The sequence below is a fragment of the Schistocerca cancellata genome, chromosome 3 (genome assembly GCF_023864275.1).
Source record: "Schistocerca cancellata isolate TAMUIC-IGC-003103 chromosome 3, iqSchCanc2.1, whole genome shotgun sequence".
In the NCBI taxonomy this organism is placed as follows: Eukaryota; Metazoa; Arthropoda; class Insecta; order Orthoptera; family Acrididae; genus Schistocerca; species Schistocerca cancellata.
Window position 1 is genome coordinate 233,182,846 of NC_064628.1, and position 20,968 is coordinate 233,203,813.

General features: G+C 43.9%; 1 protein-coding gene across 1 annotated transcript in view; it reads right to left on the minus strand.

Annotated features, from left to right (window-relative positions):
* Positions 1–17,262, minus strand: part of LOC126174871 (dual oxidase) — a 557,146-nt gene extending 539,884 nt beyond the window's left edge. Inside the window, exon 1 of the mRNA XM_049921282.1 lies at positions 17,148–17,262. Within this exon, the coding sequence (XP_049777239.1) occupies positions 17,148–17,262 (115 nt within the window). The remainder of the gene's footprint in view (positions 1–17,147) is intronic.
* Between the last annotated feature and the right edge of the window lie 3,706 nt (positions 17,263–20,968).

A 20,968-nucleotide genomic window follows, 5' to 3' on the forward strand; every position in this document is an offset into this window, starting at 1 on the left:
GCCGTTCGCCTTCCCTACCACATGCTCACATGATCATTCCATTTCATATCGCTTTTCAACTCTACGCCCAGATATTTAAACGACGTGACACTAGTAATGCTATATTCTAACATTACGTTTTTGTTTTTCCTACTCATCTGCATTAACTTGTTAGAGCTATCTGCCATTCACCACTCCAATTAGAAATTCTGACTAAGTCATCTTGTATCCTCCTATAGTCCCTCACCAACAATACTTTCAGCACAGCATCATCAGCAAACAATAGCAGATTCCTGCCCACTATGTCCGCCATATCATTCATGTATATAGAAAACAATGGGCTCCTATCATATTTTCGTGGGACACCCCTATTAATAGCCTTTTCTCTAACGAACACTCGCTGTCGAGGACGACGTACTGCGTTGTAATACACAAGACTCATGATGCTGTATATGTGATTGGAATCCATTGTAAATGAATTGAATATCAAGTTTATTATATAACTATATTCTAACTGGTATAAAACAACAGCGATGCAAGGCCCATTTGGATGTCTCCCCCACAATGGACTCCTTAAAAAAATCGTTTCGCATTGTTTGGTTCTTTTATAGACTGCATTCAGCTGCTTTTATTTCTCCTACTGACTGCAGTTCTTAAAACTAGAGAAACAAAGATGAAAGAATGACACCACCGCCACCCCCAACAAAAAAGTCAACAAACTGCTAGCAGTTGGTGGACTCAGCAGTCTCGATTCTCCACCACCAAATTGTCGGATGTGTTAAGGATGAGTTTGCCTTTTCAACGGAGTTGTACCAAAGGAAGATTACTGCTTAACACTCCATGTGAGATGATATCATTAGAGATCGAATGTGGGAGGCGCAGGGAAAGGAAGTGGTAGTACTTGCACACATCCCAACATTTATCCGAAGCGTTTTAGGTAAATCACTGAAAAACTAAATCTGGATGGCCGGGAGGGGATTTGAACTACGGAAAAATAAATCTGCGTGTCCGGTTGCAGATTTGAGCCTCGCCTTGCCCGAATGTGAATTCACTGGACACAATCTTTGTGCGACCTCCTCATTTCTTATTTATCAATTTTCAGCATCTTCCCGTAACGATACATCAGAAACGCTTAAATTCTCTTGTTTGGTTGTTTTTCGTAACTCCATGATTCGCTGTCATCCAAATTTGTAGTAAAATATTTGACTTTAAAAAGACTGGTTCGGAACACGATTTCGTGGCTAAGCGCTATGTGTCGGTGGCCACTTTGTCCCAGTGCACACAAGAATACAAATCTGATTAGACGTTTCTAGAATTCCTTGCCGCGTTAGACTTCTTTGCAAATTTAAGTCTGATTTCGAATAGGTAACCGACTCATAAAATTATAGTTGGTGACTTTTTAATGCTTTAAGTCGGTGGCACGCAGAAACATCGAAATGACACTAATTGCTTTGTCCAAAAACTATTTAGAGCAGTCAGTTCAGGAGCCCACGTAAAGTGCAAATGGTTACAATAACATACAAAGCCTCTTAGAGTCAAACAACCCTGAGTAAGTAGAGAGTATACTGATGGATTCAATAATTAGTGTCCCCAAGGTCGTTGTAGCAAGAATGAATACCGTTACATTCAAATCCAACAAAAATTAACGCGAAGTATATATATTTAAAATAATGAGATAAAAATTCACTTGACGCCTCCAAAAGAGACAGTCTCGTTTCCTTTCAGGTTCTCTGCCTCGTGATGACTGGGTGTTGTGTGCTGTCCTTAGGTTAGTTAGGTTTAAGTAGTTCTAAGTTCTAGGGGACTGATGACCATAGCTGTTAAGGCCCATAGTGCTCAGAGCCATTTGAACCATTTTTTTCCTTTCAGGGTTACTAACCAAGCGTCTATCGGATGTCCTTTAAATTCAAAGCAATGGTGGTGACGGAAATGGAGAATTTTACACCAAGGAAATTAATAAGAGACGGAACAGTCCCCCACAGCACACAAAACAGGTTAGCATGCTGTCGCAGAAATATGCCAGATTTAAAAGAACGTCAAATATAGAATAGCTCCCAACATGAGTAATTTGTAAGTGGGTACCATCGCTACAGGGAAGGAACTAAAAGTCACTTCATAAAGGCAAGTTTCCGAGTCCACACTGTACATAAATACAGAGTTGGACAAAAATATGGAAACACCAAAACGAGTACACATTACCATAACTAATATGGTGTAGGAAATCGGTTGGCATTCAGAACAGTTACCAGTCGTCTCAAAATGTATAAACACAGGTCCTGTAGGGTTTTCAGTGGAATATTATACCATTCTTCCTGAAAATAATGGCAAGTTCAGGTAACAGTGATAGGGGTGGATAGCGATCTCGCACCTTCCTCTCCAAAGCAGACCACAAAGACTCAATAATATTGGGATCTGGTGGCCAGGGGAGATGCGACAATTATCCTTGTTTCCAGAATGAGATTTTCACTCTGCAGCGGAGTGGGCGCTGATATTAAACTTCCTGGCAGATTAAAAATGCGTGCCGGACCGAGACTCGTACTTGGGACCTTTGCCTTTCGCGGGAAAGACGTAAGTTTGGGTGTTAGGAGACGTGGTACTGGCAGAAGTAAAGCTGTGAGGACGGGGCGTGAGTCGTGCTTGGGTAGCTCAGCTGGTAGAGCACTTGCCCGCGAAAGGCAAAGGTCCAGAGTTCGAGTCTCGGTCCGGTACTCAGTTTTAATCTGCCAGGAAGTTTCAATTATCCTTGTGCTGACAAAACAGTCCTGTACGATGCAAGATGCGTAAACAGGAGCCATGTTGTCTTGGAATACAGCATCATCATTGGGGAACAAATATATTTCTATGGGATGGACTTGATTAGCCGAAATGGTCACATAATGTTCGATCTTGCTGAGTAATGATGGAGACCGAGGGATACCACGATATGGCTGCCCAAATCATCGCAGGATCTCCGTCATGTTTCATTCTTGCGACTTAAACTCTGCCGTAAGTTGAAAACAGTGTGCGGCAAGACTCGTCCGACAGAATGACTTTCTTCCAGTGCTCCATAGTCCAGGTTTCATGCTTCGGCAGCACTGATGAGTGGATTTGGATTTCCAGTCCGCCCTCCAATTCCCTGCTTGTAGGGTTCCCTTTGTGTGCTGACAGGTGTCGCGAATGCGATATTCACTTCTGCAAATAGTTTTTGCAGTTTTCGTGGCCTTATTTTACGTCACAGTCCTCTCCAAATGACCATCCATCACAATCACTCAACACACACTTTTATCCGCGTTGTGAGTTAGCGGATGACGTTTTCCGCTTTTCCTAAGAGCGGTAATAGTCTTCGATAAGCACCAAACACTTCAGCTAAATCAGTTATGGAAGCAACACCATACGAGCTGTAACAATTTTCTCATGTTCAAATACACTTAGCTCCGACATAACGCATTCACAGCTACAGAGAACACTGTTCTGACCACATCTGACAGTTGCAACGCACTGAGGACGTTGCACAGGTGTCGTTCGTGGTCAAATAAAACAGCGCATCCTGCAGGCTTGGCTAGCACCTTCATTTACATTCAAACATGCATTTCTCGCGGCGTTTCCTTATTTTTGTGGAAAATTAGAAGACAGCAGAACACGAACCTACTACCTACCAGTTTGTAACTCAAGGTCTACATCTACATCTACATCTACATCCATACTCCGCAGGCCACCTGACGGTGTGTGGCGGAGGGTACCTTCAGTACCTCTATCGGTTCTCCCTTCTATTCCAGTCTCGTATTGTTCGTGGAAAGAAGGATTGTCGGTATGCCTCTGTGTGGGCTCTAATCTCTCTGATTTTATCCTCATGGTCTCTTCGCGAGATATACGTAGGAAGGAGCAATATACTGCTTGACTCTTCGGTGAAGGTATGTTCTCGAAACTTTAATAAAAGCCCGTACCGAGCTACTGAGCGTCTCTCCTGCAGAGTCTTCCACTGGAGTTTATCTATCATCTCCGTAACGCTTTCGCGATTGCTAAATGATCCTGTAACGAAGCGCGCTGCTCTCCGTTGGATCTTCTCTATGTCTTGTATCAACCCTATCTGGTACGGATCCCACACTGCTGAGCAGTATTCAAGCAGTGGGCGAACAAGCGTACTGTAACCTACTTCCTTTGTTTTCGGATTGCATTTCCTTAGGATTCTTCCAATGAATCTCAGTCTGGCATCTGCTTTACCGACAATCAACATTATATGATCATTCCATTTTAAATCACTCCTAATGCGTACTCCCAGATAATTTATGGTATTAACTGCTTCCAGTTGCTGACCTGCTATTTTGTAGCTAAATGATAAAGGATCTATCTTTCTGTGTATTCGCAGCACATTACACTTGTCTACATTGAGATTCAGTTGCCATTCCCTGCACCATGCGTCAATTCGCTGCAGATCCTCCTGCATTTCAGTACAAAGGTCTCTATCCATTTCTCTGCGCTGGCGGTTCGCATTTTGTGAATTTATAGAATTGTGAGAATTGTGGTACTTTCATGGGAAACCTTGTTTATTTTGAAGGTTTGAGAAAATCTAGTTTCATTCCGCGACTATTTCAATTTTAAATTGTAACTACTACAGTACAGAATTATAATAAGATTATAGAAATATAGTACCATCAAAAGGTCACAGAAACCAACGTATTATTAATAATTTTCGCGTAGCACTTATTCACCTCCTTTGGAACAGAAGTGTTTCGTGGAACAAAGTTTGGGAAACCATCGTGTGAATGTCATACATCTCTGGACTTTCATCTTCCATCTTACCATGTACTGAAGGATAAATCACTCTTTCGTCATAAACTGACATTTCATTACAATGAATAGTACCATAAATCGTGACTAATAACGTAGAGTCGTAATGAAATTATAAAAATATATCGTCAAAATGTCAAGATAAAAAGGGATGTTATCAATATCTTTCTCGTGTCACTTATTCAACTCCCATTGAACAATGTTCTGCGGAACTCGCTTTGGGAAACCATGCTCTATGTAGAGGTCATACACCTTTGGGCTTACTGTTTCATCTCACCTTGTCCTAAGACTAATATCACATACTTATCATTAACTGACATTTAATTTTTACAAATAGTACCAAGAATGACATGTTTATGATAAATCTTCATTGCGTTGTTGCCCTCGAACGGCATACTGCCATAACACGAAAGTTACAACAGCAAAACAACGAAATACGTAAATCCAATATGACATCTCCTTTATCGGTTGCTATGAAGATTCGGCTCGCATCGAGTTTTACAGAAGACACGTCAGATTGACGTCACTCTGCATCGAACGAGGCCCACGAGAAAGACAGGCCGTGGCGCGTACGTCACAGCACGTGACGTTGCAGGTCTTACGAGAGCCAGCAGCCATCTCCGGCAGGGAACGAGTAACTATTTCAGAAGAGTTTAGCAATTATTGACTGCACGGTTAAATGGTTGGAAGTTGTCGAAAGCATAAAATTAAGAACTTTATTGGGCACCATTAAAGTTAAACATTGATTTCCCGTAGGCCCTGTACGGAGCCGAGCGTTCACGAACTGTGGCTGGCAAGGCGCCTAGTGTGACGTCACAAGTTCGTTGCAGGGCCCTTATATTCCGTTGGCCCCGGCACCGAGAGTCGGGTGATGTGAACGACGCCCGAGAGGGAAGTGGAACGGGCTGCCGGAGACCTTGGCGGCCCGCGCGGACGACAGCTGAGGCCGCGGCGTTCGCCGAACCCGTCCCCAACGGCGGCGGTGTGTAGTGTGCGGCGGTGCTGAGGCAGCGCAGGCGCCGGCACGCACCCGCATTCCAGTTGCACAACCGCGCGCGGTCGGCGCTTTCTACGGGACAGCGCGCTGCGTGCCCAACTCGTCTTCACTCGCGCAAATCCGAGGACGCCTGCGTTTGCTCGCCTCCTCACGTCGCCCGGACAACACGCTGCCGCGGCGTCGGCGAAGGCCTCGTGTGCAGTTCTTCTCGTAATGTTGACTGACTGCCACAGAAGCAGGAAAAAGAAGCCCCGCTTCATTTTTTTTTTTATAGCTGACTTTGAGTCAAGGGGTGGACGATATTTTTCGAACATGTGATATACCAGAGAAAAGCGCTGAAAATAATCATCTAGATAGGTTTTGAAGCTGCTTTCTGCAAGTGTTTACAGCTCTTATGAGGGCGTGCTGAAAAGTAATGCCTCCGAATTTTTTACATCTAAACTCTTAAAGCTTGTTACACAAAATAAAGATCAATAACATTCTACACTACTGGCCATTAAAATTACTACACCACGAAGATGACGAGCGAAATTTAACCGACAGGAAGAAGATGCTGTGATATGCAAATGATTAGCTTTTCAGAGCATTCACACAAGGTTGGCGCCGGTGGCGACACCTACAACGTGCTGACATGAGGAAAGTTTCCAACCGATTTCTCATACACAAACAGCAGTTGACCGGCGTTGCCTGGTGAAAAGTTGTTGTGATGCCTCGTGTAAGGAGGAGAAATGCGTACCATCGCGTTTCCGACTTTGATAAAGGTCGGATTGTAGCTTATCGTGATTGCTGTTTATCGTATCGCGACATTGCTGCTCGCGTTGATCGAGATCGAACGACTGTTAGCAGAATATGGAATCGGTGGGTTCACGAGGGTAATACGAAACGCCGTGCTGGATCCCAACGGCTTCGTACCACTAGCAGTCAAGATGACAGGCATCTTATCCGAATGGCTGTAACGGATCGTGCAGCCACATCTCGACCTCTGAGTCAACAGATGGGGACATTTGCAAGACAACAACCACCTGCACGAACAGTTCGACGACGTTTGCAGTAGCATGGACTATCAGCTCGGAGACCATGGTTGCGGTTACCCGCCAGCCGGTGTGGCCGTGCGGTTCTAGGCGCTTCAGTCTGGAACCGCGTGACCGCTACGATCGCAGGTTCGAATCCTGCCTCGGGCATGGATGTGTGTGATGATGTCCTTAGGTTGGTTAGGTTTAAGTAGTTCTAAGTTCTAGGGGACTGATGACCACAGATGTTGAGTTCCATAGTGCTCACAGCCATTTGAACCATTCTTTTTATTTATTTATTTATTTATTTATTATTATTTTTTTTTTTTTTTTTTGCGTTTACCCTTGACGCTGCATCACAGACAGGAGTGCCTGCGGTGGTGTAATCAACGACGAACCTGGGTGCACAAATGCCAAAACGTCATTTTTTGGGATGAATCCAGGTTCTGTTTACAGCATCATGATGGTCGCATCCGTGTTTGGCGACATCGCGGTGAACGCACATTGGAAGCGTGTATTCGTCATCGCCATACTGGCGTATCACCCGGCGTGATGGTATGGGGTGCCATTGGTTACACGTCTCGGTCACCTCTTGTTCGCATTGACGGCACTTTAAACAGTGGACGTTACATTTCAGATGTTTTACGTACGACCTGTGCCTCTACCCATCATTCGATCCCTGCAAAATCCTACATTTCAGCAGGATAATGCACGACCGCATATTGCAAGTCCTGTACGGGCCGCTCTGGATACATAAAATATTCGACTGCTGCCCTGGACAGCATATTCTCCACATCTCTCAACAATTGAAAACGTCTGTTCAATGGTGGCCGAGCAACTGGCTCGTCATAGTACGCCAGTCACTACTCTTGATGAACTATGGTATCGTATTGAAGCTGCATGGGCAGCTGTACCTGTACACGCCATCCAAGCTGTGTTTGACTCAATGCCCAGGGGTATGAAGGCCGTTATTACGGCCAGAGGTGGTTGTTCTGAGTACTGATTTCTCAGGATCTATGCACCCAAATTGCGTGAAAATGTAATCATGCGTCAGTTCTAGTATATTTTCCAATGAATACCCGTTTATCATCTGCATTTCTTCTTGGTGTAGCAATTTTAATGGCCAGTTGTGTACATCTTCATGTCTACGTATTCACAGCCCTCTGCCGCTAGAGGGCTTCGAATTGTAGCGCGTAACATGGCGGAGAGTGCCAAACCACGCACGAGCCCTGCGATATCTGCAACAATCCGATTCCTTGGGTTCCTTGTTATCGATCATCTTCCATACAGTACCAGCTTGGTGCCATCCGATTTTTAACTGTTTCCAAAACGTAAAGAGACCCTTTGAGGACTTCACTGCGATACTAATGAAGCGGTGCGAGCAGAGGTGAAGCTGTGGCTCCATCAATGAAAAGCATTCTACGATGACGGTATCAACAAACTGACCTTTCGTTGGAAGAAATAGTTACATCACCAGGTTATGTTCAGGAATAGGTATGAGGTGTGATGAATAAAGGTATATAATATTAAGAACGTCTGTTCTATTTAAAAAGCTTTTCAAGTTTTCACATAAAAAATTCGGAGGCCTTGCCGTTCAGCATGCCCTCGTACACTGTTAAAGAAACAAAGGCGTATTAAAAGCGCCTGCACCTTTTATATTAATAAATTATTCCTGCTGCAGCGAGTCATCCTAGTCATTCTGCAAAAAATAGATACTTTAAATTGCCACTACTTGCCAACACAGCAGAATAGGAACGTGGCTCACTTCATACAAGAGAATCACATGGTGCTCAGTGTTAAAAGCAACCTAGTGATCCTTCATTCAATGAAGAAGGAATACTTCATCCACACCCAGCAAGTATTAGAAACTTACGCCCATCTAAAAAGTGAGAAATCTCTCGCGAAATAACGATTATCACAGCATGAGTGTTGATGAAACTTACAATTTCACGAAGCCTAAGAGGAATCAGTTCACCAAAATCGAGATGCTGCATGAAAAACAATTTGTATCGTTTCCTTCTTGTGGTCACCCTCACTGTTACGTATTTTAATATGCGATCTAAATATAACTCAGGACTTATATCACAATCGTGACATATACAAAATTTCCTGTTCTGCTTATAAGGGTGGCTATAACGGACAAACAGAAAAGAGTTTTAAAACGTTATATTAGGAGCACACAGAATTAAAAAGATAAAAAGATAGGAAGTAAACCCGCCTTCGCAGTGCACCCCATACAAGAAAATCACATGATGCACAGTGCTGAAGAAAGCCTCGTGATCCTTCATACATTGAAGAAAATGTACTTTAAGGGCATATATGAAGAATTAGAAGTCTACACCCACCTAAAACATTGAGAGCAAAGGATGCTCAGTGAGCAATGTACTCTTAGAAACACCACTATTCCGGACATCTGCAACCCTGTTACTATTAAATTTCCTTACAGTTAATCCGCAAGTTCGTAGCTGTATCCATATGTTTGTAAACAAGCTTTTGCAAGGAGTCCACAATGCGTCCAAGCTACGCTGACGCTCTTGGCACTCATGCCATTGAGCACATAACTTTCTGTACTTATGCAAGTTCCAGAAGCAATTGAAAATGGCGTAATGCAAAGGCCGAAACCGGTAGTGAACTCAAAAAAATTCTAACGTTAAATTTTTTTTTAATAAATTTAAGTCACTAACTCGGTAGAAACGGCAACAGCAGTTTTGAACCTCAGCAAGATGATTACGGCTTTTTTTATATTTTAAGCTGAATAAATACCATTAAGGAATGAACTAAAAATTAATAGCTGTTGGTAAACCTTTCGGGATGTGAGGTCGTTGTCCAAGAAACTCTTCTTTTTCTGACGTTTCATCCAGGAATTTCGCTGGGCATCCTCAGAGGCGCTCCCCCTCTGAGTCTTGTCGGCAAGACTCAGCGGAGAAGCGCCTCTGAGGATGTCCAGCGAAATTCCTGAATGAAACGTCAGAAAAAGAAGAGTTTCTTGGACCATGACCTCACATCCCGAAAGGTTTGCCAACAGCTATGTCATCCGGTCGTGAAAGCCTTCATTCTATGATGAAAAATTAATATCCTCTAAAGATGAGACCGATGTGCTGAAATGCGAGTATATCGGATACCAAAATGAACGTTTTTCGTAAAGTGGTGTTCTAAAAACAAAATTCAGACAAAAATATTTTGTCTTGGGATCACTGTCTATAGCAAGCGTACTTTGCACTTGTTCCTGCTCAACTTTTAACAGTTTTTATTTGTTATTACTGATCTATAGATAAATTTACCCCTGTATAAAAATATCTTGTGTCAAAAGCTATCGTTCGTCTGTGACTTCGATATTCGTGCAAATGAACTGTGAAACGTTTCACTAACGAACTATAGGTAAATTTACCCCTGTATAAAAATATCTTGTGTCAAAAGCTATCGTTCGTCTGTGACTTCGATATTCGTGCAAATGAACTGTGAAACGTTTCACTAACGAACTGTCATTCGCTATCGTGGTCTTGCCAAATTTCTAGCTCACCTTTCCGTTCGTGGAACGGACTCCTGTGATGACCGAAATACCCCTGTCTCTGTCAATTAACAAGGGCCCATAATTAAACATACATGTATTCTACTGGGAATAGAGATGTCACAGACGAAATACTCTGTGTGTCTGAAACTCAACATTACGGTCGCATGTTCGAATCCTGCCTCTGGCATGGATGTGTGTGCCGGCCGGGGTGGCCGAGCGGTTCTACGCGCTGCAGTCTGGAACCGCAGGACCGCTACGGTCGCAGGTTCGAATCCTGCCTCGGGCATGGATGTGTGTGATGTCCTTAGGTTAGTTAGGTTTAAGTAGTTCTAAGTTCTAGAGGACTGATGACCTCAGAAGTTAAGTCCCATAGTGCTCAGAGCCATTTGAACCAAGCCATGGACGTGTGTGAAGTCCTTAGGTTAGTTAGGTTTAAGTAGTTCTAAGTTCTAGGGGACTGATGACCTCAGAAGTTAAGTCCCATAGTGCTCAGAGCCATTTGAACCAAGTCATGGATGTATGTGATGTCCTTAGGTTAGTTAGGTTTAAGTAGTTCTAAGTTCTAGGGGACTGATGATCATAGCAGTTAAGTCCCATAGTGCTCAGAGCCATTTTTGAAACTCCACATTCTTCAGATTTCCTGTTATTTTGGTTGCGATTTCCCAAGATACAGCAAGTAAAGGATGTTTGAAATACGTTTACAGCACATTATACAATACAAGGAGCGATCAGAAAGTTTCTTTTTGAAGGCCACTCTAAGCCCTTGCCTACATGTCGGTGCTCATATAGGGTGTAACAGGTATACGTTTTTTATAAGTGGTACCTTAACATGTGCACAGATCAGTGTATTGATTGTTTTTTCTCTGCGTCGAGCAGTTTTCCCACAAACAAGTCATCAACTTTACGACCTGATGTTTTCTGCATGGCCGTACTTGGGCTGCGAAGTGAACGATACCTGTCACTAGAGACTAACCGTTTTGCGGCCATGCGTCTGCACCTCAACACCTGACCTGCTGCCCTGGGGAAAAAATAAGCCTTAATGGCTTGCTCTTGTCAAATGCACTTGGAGGCACTATCTAGTCTGAAAACACCTGACTTGTAATAGCTATAATTGTTAGTTTGCAAATGGCGCAAATACTGATGTAATGTTGCCCAGTAGACCGTCCTCAGTCACCAATAGAAATATCTGCAATTTTGCCCATTACACCCTGAATACGCACATCATAATCGCACTGGGTTGCATATTCGCTGCACCAGTGCCCACAAATGGAAACTTTTCGATTGCCTCTTATAAGTGAGATTTCAGATGCTCTTTCTATCGCTATTATATGAAAGTGATGGCGCAATGGTATAGATAATAGACTTTATTTGACGGTTTAAATTAAATTGGACATTTTCCATACTATCTCTAAATTACAGAGACAAATTCCAGAATGGTTGTTTCAAATGATCATGACTAACTTCTTCTTCCACTCCTGCCCAATAGCAGTAGTGTGAAATGGACGTCAAGTTGCAGTCTTCCTTTTTTGGATTACAATCTCTATCCCGTCCAAAAATGGTAAGTAGCTGTTTTTCATAATTTACTATTGACCGTACAGTCAAAAACGTCTGACGTTGAGAAATGGAAAAAAGAGGGTACATCGTGCCTTGAGGAAGGCCTTTGCAATTCGGCTGAAACGTCGGTTTTAGTTTATTATTGCTGTTAGTTTTTAGTAATGACGCGGCATAATACCCAGAAGAATTTTAATTAATAAGAGGACAGTTGTTGATACTGTCACTGTAGAATGTTTGACTGAATGTTTGAAGTTGTTGACGGAGCCACAACCTCGCCTCAGCTTGCACCGCTTCATCACTATCAAAGTGTAGTCCTCGAAGACGTTCTTTAAGTTTTGAAAACGGATGAAAATCAGTTGCGACCAAGTCGAGACTGTATGGAGGATATCGAAGACAGTGAACAAAAGGTGTCGGATTATGGCAGGTGTCGTAGCGCTCGTAAGTGGTCTGGCAGTGTCACGGTACACAGATTGCATTCTTCTATGGATTTCAATTGGAGGCACATTTCGTGCTGTTAGAAATTCGCTTACAACACGCTGTTTCTCACGCACCGACAAAGTTACGTTACACCCCTCTCGCGACAGAGGGCTCCAGCTTGCGTCAGCGAAACAGCAAGACAATAACACAACCAATACTGAGAACAGAATAAAAAATTTGTAGGTATTACTTTTCATTACGCCCTCGTAAATAAAAGTTGAAATTAAATCCCTGACTCACGAATGTTGTAATGTTCACAGTCGAAATATCGGAAGAGGAAATCTTGGCCGGCCGCAGTGACCGAGCGATTCTAGGGGCTTCAGTCCGGAACCGCGCTGCTTCTACGGCAGATTCGAATCCTGCCTCGGGTATGGATGTGTGTGGTGTCCTTAGGTTAGTTATGTTTAAGTAGTTCTAAGTCTAGGGGACTGATGACCTCAGATGTTAAGTCCCATAGTGCTTAGAGCCATTTGAACCATTTGAATTGTTGTTGTCGTGAATGCATGATCAAATAATGGATTATTTTGGCATAAGTATACTCTTGTCTGAGATCGCGTCGAGCGGCATGTCGGTCCAGTCATATGCTGCTTGAAAGCTCTGATCAAATGAGAGCCCAGAGGAGAGCTTACGCGAACACACCTTCCAGATTCTTGGAAAGCAGCGGACAGCTCAACACTTGTCCGCCGGGCTGTGGCGCATCGGACGGCACAAAAGTAGGCGACGGAGGCACGCACGCTCAGCTGACTCACTTTCACTGGAAAGCGACAGTAAAGCGCCCGTGCCGCCGATGAGCAACACCTCCACCCTAGCCTTGAGCAGCGACGAACGATGGGGACCGCTGTGTGCGTGTTCACCACAACAACTTTCCTGTCATGCAACATAGGTTTTAAGACTGATAAATATGAGAAGAAAGTTATATTATGCTCACGGTTTCATTACTATTTTGTCATTGGAACTATGCAGTAGTGTGAGAAATCTGAGAAGGCAAAATTTAGTCATCAGATTTAACCCCATAGAGCGATTTCTGACCTATGTAATTCACGTTTTCCAATACTAATTATGCAGTAGTTACTTGACTTTTAATATCTGAACTTATAGCAGTATAGTTTTCATCACCAAGTATGTTGGGAATGTCCTCATGCGGCTCACAGACGTAAATGCTCCAGAATCTACGTATTGTTGATCACTTTACGGATGGTTGCAGGAGTTATCTGTCTCTACACTGCACTACATAGACAATTTTTGTACATTACATAATCATAGTGGTGAAAAAATAAAATGTCTCTGAGCACTTTGGGACTTAACTTCTGAGGTCATCAGTCCCCTAGAACTTAGAACTACTTAAACCTAACTAACCTAAGGACATCACACACATCCATGCCCGAAGCAGGATTCGAACCTGTGACCGTAGCGGTCGCGCGGTTCCATATTGTAGCCGGCGTGAAAAAATAATAAGGAAACCTTTCTTAATCACAGTGCCTTCTAATACAGGTATTACCTAGAGAGAAACGGAATATTTCGAGCCGGCCGCCGTGGCCGAGCGGTTCTAGGCGCTTCAGTTCAGAACCACGCTGCTGCTACGGTCGCAGGTTCGAATCCTGCCTTGGGCGTGGATGTGTGTGATGTCCTTAGGTTAGTTAGGTTTAAGTAGTTCTAAGTCTAGGGGACTGATGACCTCAGATGTTAAGTCCCAAAGTGCTTAGAGCCATTTCAACCATTTTGGATATTTCGTTTGATTTTCTCTTCGTTCCAATCCCGAACTGTTAGTGATGTACGGAAACATTTCGCATCCCATGTCATCTGCAAAAATGCAAGAAAGAAAATTACGAAAACACATCCCATTGCAAAAGCATCTTTTTTGACAAAATTTTGTTTGCTTGCCAAATTCACGCGTCACTTACTTACAAACTCCGTTTATCGTTTCCAAAAAATGTAAATGTGAGGTAAGGCTGTCTCTTGATTTCAATGAGAATGAAATGAGGGTGACTGTATAAAGTTGACTTGAAAACTTCCTCGGTTGTTTGCTTTCCTGTCGGACTTCGAGAGGAAAGAATAACATGTCCCTTCAAATGTCATTAATGTATTGGCTGTTAGCCGCTCCTTTTCGTAAGATATTGTAGGGTAATAGCTTTGCTTTGAGAACAGTCGACCACAGGAGTGGAATACGAATTAAAAGTCTACAGTCGTCGTACCCCGTAGAAATAATATCCTCGCAGGATCATCCTGATTACTACCACAAATGTGACACATAAAACTTTGGTAATGGAAAGTATATGGAATACGTTTGTCCTCGTTGAAATACATCTTATTAGATAGAAGAAAGAATGAAGTTACTCGTTCAAGACCTTTAACAAAATCTTCAGTTAATGACATTTTTCAATCAATCTTGAAATGTTTTACTCTGACATACCTAACTATACCGAAAACATGAGAACACGGAAGGTAGACTCTCATACTTCAGACGAAGTCACCCCGGCGAGAGCCGTCCACCTCTACATTCATTCTCCACAAATCACTGCACCATAGTCCGCAGCTCGTGTTCTTGCGGTAGCGTTCTCGCTACCCGCGCACGGGGTCCCGGGTTCGATTCTCTGCCTCGAGATGACTGTGTTGTGTGTCTTTGATCATCATTTCATCATCATTGACTCGCAAGTCAGCTAAAAAGGACTTGCAATTTCGGCGGCTGAACACCCCGCATGGGTTCTGCCGGCCAACAATGCCGTACGATCATTTCATTTCACTGCACCATACACGTTGTCTTCAGTATGCTGGGTCATATAATTACATTCCTGTTGAATTCAAGGCTGGCGCATGTGTCCTATGACCAATTTGTCTACATGCCACTTTGCCTGTCTTTCAATACATATTCACGGAATAACAAGTCTTCATGCTACATACGACACCAGACACAAATTCTTGAAGGAATTTTCGTGACCCATCTCTGTATGGACACGTTTATATTTACTACGGATCCCTGATGGACGAATGAATGGAGCTACACAATGGACTCGAGAAGGTATTATCCTTTACACATATATAATATTTTTCATAAGTATTGCACTTAAATCACAGTTTTGCTTTTGATTTCACTTTTACAAGGTTACTCCAAAATTTCTGAAATTGTCAGCTGATTTATCACTTGTAAACTGCTCAAATAATTTAAAACTTTTCGCCTACTAATGCATGTAAGTTATACTGACGTGCAGTATCAACTACATATTTATACAAACGCGAGCTGTGTCCATTTATGAATTTCACGCCTTTATTGAAATTCCTTATCTCAGTATTTTGTACAAACCAGCTTCATCTGCTACAGTTGATTGGTGCACATGACGAACCAGTGCTAGACCAACAAATTTACAGAGGCTGCTCAGGATTATTTTCTGAGTATTTTGCCGGCCGGTGTGGCCGAGAGGTTCTAGGCGCTACTGTCTGGAACCGCGTGACCGGTACGGTCGAAGGTTCGAATCCTGCTCGGGCATGGATGTGTGTGATGTCCTTAGGTTAGTTAGGTTTAAGTAGTTCTAAGTTCTGGGGGACTGATGACCTCAGAAGTTAAGTCCCATAGTGTTCAGAGCCATTTTGAACCATCTGAGTAATTTGGTGTAAGGAATACAGAAGTTCCGTGATGTGGTTGCCGTCGCTGCGGGAACAGCTGAGCAGAATGTCGTTGTACCGCTCTTCCATTGCTGTCAATAAACCCTTAGGCAATTCGAATATCGGCTACCGTTGCATACTGCTCTGTATTAGTGTAATGTACAACCGTCAGTATCGGGAAAACCAACTTGAGATGGAAACGTGCACACTTGAGGGCGAAGAGTAAAGCAAACATTGTTGTTGTCAACAGCAAGTACCGTGAGTGAACAGAACACGTTTTTTTCCAAGCAAGACATAGGGCACATACCGTTGACAACTGCACTGTTGCGTGGATATTTTCAGAGCAACATAAATACAAGCTTAAGACGGGAGGGAGGACTAAATAAACGAAAGTCAATTATTCTGTAATTAGCAACAGGAGACCATTGGCCCCTTACACCAATCCCTCAGAATATATCCCTAAAAGTCCAAAATTTGTCGGTGGAGGTCAGGTTCACCCTGCAGACGGCGAGTGGCCGATAGAGACAGCGGAAAAATAACAGGACATTATCTTTAAATGGAGAATGATGATCTGCTGCATTTGTTAGGCACCATGTAAGTAGTAACACCCACAGTATTCGTTCTTGAGAAACACCAGACGGTAACATGCCTTGCCAGTGAGATAGACTGCACTCATAGGCGGAGGATGATCATCTGCTGAATTTGTTATTCACCATGTAAATAGAAATGGTTCTAGCGTTCTTCCCACAGAAGCACCAGACACTAACTACTGGGATAGACCCACTGACAGTAGGATGACTATGATCTGCTACATTATTTAAGAAATAGGTAAATATCGATGGTTCCAGCGCTGGTATGTGAGATACACTAGACGCTACGTTCTCTAGCTGTTGAAACACACACACTGATGGGTGGGGGATGATCTACTATCTATGCAGCATGTAAATAGTATTGGCCCCAAAATTGTTCCCTGAGGAACACCAAATGCTACGTCTTCTAGCTATTGATGATGATGCGCTGGTGAGTGGGGTAAGATCTGCTAAATTATATATGCAGCACGTAAATAGATGCAACGTTCTGCAGCTGTTGAGATAGACGCACTGTTGATTGGGGGATGATCTACCGACCTACATACGCAGTATGTAAACAGTATCGGCCTAAATATCCTTCCTTGAGGAACTCCAGACGTCTCGTTCTCTACCTGGAGAGACAGCGGCACTGCAGGCGTATTTCCTTGTTCACTGCAGGTACTCACGTGCAGAGGTGGTGCGGGCAGCGAGGACTGCGGCGAGCAGCAGGAGCAGCGGCAGCCGCGGAGGAGGAGGCTTGGGTGGTCGCGGGTCTGCGGGCCCACGTCGCGCACTCGCCATGGCACACACTGAGGCGGCGGTGCCGGCGCGCCGCGCCGCGACGCGGCCCACAGAGAGAAAGTTCCCCCTCCCCTGCCAGGTGCTCGGCCCACACGCTCCCAGCTCGCCACTTTCCCGGACGGGACGGGACGGCGCTGCCTCTTCCGCCAGACTCCGAGGACGCAGCGGTAGCCACCGCCAGCTCACGCCCAAGGCTGCACTCCTGTTCCTGCCCACTGCAGATTCATCCCGACTGACTGTCTTCACCATTCGAAGACACTGTGCTCCGCGTGTCTCAAGCTTATATACTCTCATATCTCAAGAAGAATGTAATGATTCCAGTTCCAAAATGGCTGGTGCTGGAAGTGTGAAAGTTACCAAACTATATCTCCTTCTCAGACCCTCAACCATCAGGTTCGTTAGCAACAGTTCGCCATGAATTCCTGTCTTCAGCCTAACCGCTTGAGAGCGATGTAGTTGGTGCAGCTCGTACCCTGCACGTGGTTTATTTATTATAGTCTCAGTCTGTCTCTTGTGTTTTTCCCTCCTAGCACACCTTTAATGATGTTTTTAATGAAACCATCGTGTCTCAGGAGATGCCTGACCCACGTTTCTCTTCTCTGACGGATAACCTTCAAGACACATGGTCCTCTTTATCCACTCTGTGGCGGACCTCTTCTTTTGGTATTTTGTCTACCCAGGAAATCTTGAGCATTCTGCGAAAGTACCACATCATGAAAGGTATTTTGTGTTTCTCCGAGCGTCCATGTTTGACTTCCGTACAGAAGCATACTCCAAACTATATCTTTATAAGTTCTTTCCTGCAATGTTTGTCTATGCAGCTTAATGCAAAAAGTTTTATTCTCTTGTGAAAAGCAGCTGATGCTTCAGCTTTCAGTGTTCTTCCTTGATCTTCGGTCTGATATAATTTTACTCACTAGAGGAACGAAGGGTTCGTCGGTCTCTAATAGCTCAGTGTTAAGTGAACATTGGACAACGATGTTCTGTCTGCTTACCTCTAAGATTATTGTTTTGTCTTTAATAATTTTTGTCTTACAGGATGAGATGAGAGTGGTTTCCATCTGGGCCAGAATCGTTTGTAAGAGATCCGCATCTTCACTTACCACTGCCATGTCAACAGCAAATCGCAACATGTTTATTTTCTTACCATAGATTTTAATTCCTCCTGTCGCTCCCAGTTTCCCCCTAACTTCACCTGTTGCTCTCTCAATATATTCATTCAACAAGACAGGAGGGGGAGAGGAACCGTGTTGTACACCCTTCTTAATAGTAGCTTCTTCTTTATCTTCTCCACATAATGTCACAGCCACCTCTTCTCTATGCAGTCTTTGCACTTTGGACAACGATGTTTTGTCTGCTTACCTCTAAGATTATTGTTTGATACATTGTCATACTCTCTCTCAGCATCTCAAAAAGACGTCGCCAGTTTACCTGTTCATCGTGTGCCTACAGGTCTTTTAAAGCCAATCTATCAGTTTAATAAGTTGTGCTTTCAAAATACTAACTCGCATTGCCCTTTGGTGACGAAAGTCAAGTGATACCTCCTAATATCGTGTCAAACCTCATTTTGCTTGGCGTAGAGCAGCAATTCGTAGTGGCATGGATTCCATAAGTCGTTGGAAGTCCCCCTCAGAAATACTGAGCCACGCTGCCTCTATGGCCGTCCATAATTGCGAAAGTGCTGCTGGTGCAGGGTTTTGTGCACGAAATGGTTCAAATGGCTCTAAGCACTATGGGACTTAACATCTGAGGTCATCAGTCTCCTAGTTTAGAACTACTTAAACCTAACTAACCTAAGGACATCACACACATCCATGCCCGAGGCAGGGTTCGAACCTGCGACAGTAGCAGCAGCCCGGCTCCGGACTGAAGCGCCTAGAACCGCTCGGCCACAGTGGCCGGCTGCAGGAAATGATATTTCAATTAAGTCCAATGAATCTTCCATGGGATTCATGTCGGACGATCTGGATGGCTATATCATTCTGTCGAATTGTCCAGAATGCTCTTCAAACCGGCGGTATCTGCTGCAGTCCGGGCGGTGAAATATGCGCGTCGCTAATTCCGCAACAGCGTTTCCTGCTGCCGCCACCGCGACAAGGAAATTTACGCCGCTGCCGATGAGATGTAAGCATCTCCTCTCCGGAGCTCCGGAGCGCGTGTACATTCATGAAGCGAGCACATTTTGTGTGTTTGCCAGTTGAATAATATTTACACAACATAAACGTAGGCTTCCGCGGCCGTTGTCACATTCAATAAACTTTCTCTGGGTTTGTGACCGCATTGTCAATATATATAAAACTACCGACGTTTGGGTCTCTGTTGCAAGCGACCTTCTTCAGGGTGTTATTGTGTACTTCATTTACAGACCTCCATAGGGGCCAGGGCTGTCATCTTCAGAATGAACATCATACTGAAGAGTGACAGATTTACAAATCTTTTGTATCTTTATACGAGGTCCCGGAACTTTGTCCACAAAATTTTTCTGTGCTTTCATTTTACTTATTGCGCATGGTCTCCTCCGTAATACTGTCTCCTACAATTGATACAACGCTCCCAAGACCTTATTCGCTTCCGGAACCAGTCTTAGTAGCCCTCTTGTTGGATTACGCTGTCTGCGTATTTTCTTTTATCTCGTCTATCGTAGCCAACCTTCGTCCTGTTTCGTCCTTTCAACGGGGTTTTCAACTCTGGAAAAAAAAAGAAATCTGCGGGGCAAGGTCCGGAGGATGTGAACGGGACGTAGGATGAGGCAGCATAGTGATTTCGGTTTTTGTTCAGTAGTCAAGCACCAACACGGATGAATGTGTGGGTGTGTTATCGTAATGCCACGTTTCGAGCCTCAGATTTTCTCGCAGGCGTCGCAGCAAGTCCCGATAGTACCACAGATGAACAGTTTGTCCCTGTCGCACGAATTCATGATGAACTAATCTTTCAAAATCAAAGAAAACTATCAGCATGGCTTTGACATTTGACCCGATCTGAAGAGCTTTTTTTGGTCTTAGAGAACCTTTCCCGACCCACTGTAAAGACTAACGCGTCTCATCACCAGTGATGATTCTCTCGTTCTCATCTGCGCGATCCAAAAGTTCTTCAGAGATTGCGAGGCGAAGGTCTTCCTGATCTTGACTCATGAGCCGTGGGACGAACTTGGCGGCAACACGATGCATTCCAAGATGCTGAGTCAGGAATTCATGACAAGATCCAACTGAAATGTTACATTCTTCTGCAGTCTCTCGGACAGTCAGTCTTCGGTTATCATGCACAATTTCATTAACGTTCCTAACATGAGCGTCGTCGGTAGACGTCGATGGGGGTCCTGGCCAGGGGTCATCTTTAACTTCCGTATGGCCATTTTTAAACCGTGTGAACCATTCCCAATACTGAGTACAGCTTAAGATCTCATCACCATACTCTTCCTGCATCATTTGGTGTGTCTTTGTGAGGGTTTCCTTGGGAGACACGCAAAATTTAACGTAGGCGCTTCGCTCCTCTAACTCTGCCACATCGAAGTTCGCAAACTGTGAGACACAACGTTCTACTCAATACACCACTGAACAATAACTGACAGACATACAACAATGAAACTTCCTGCAGTTACACATTGAACACAAGGGTGTGCAGGGATGCCAACCGTATTTCGCTGCAACTCATCATTGGCGCGAAATTACGACTGTTCCGGAATTTTTTAAGCAGACATCTTATATTT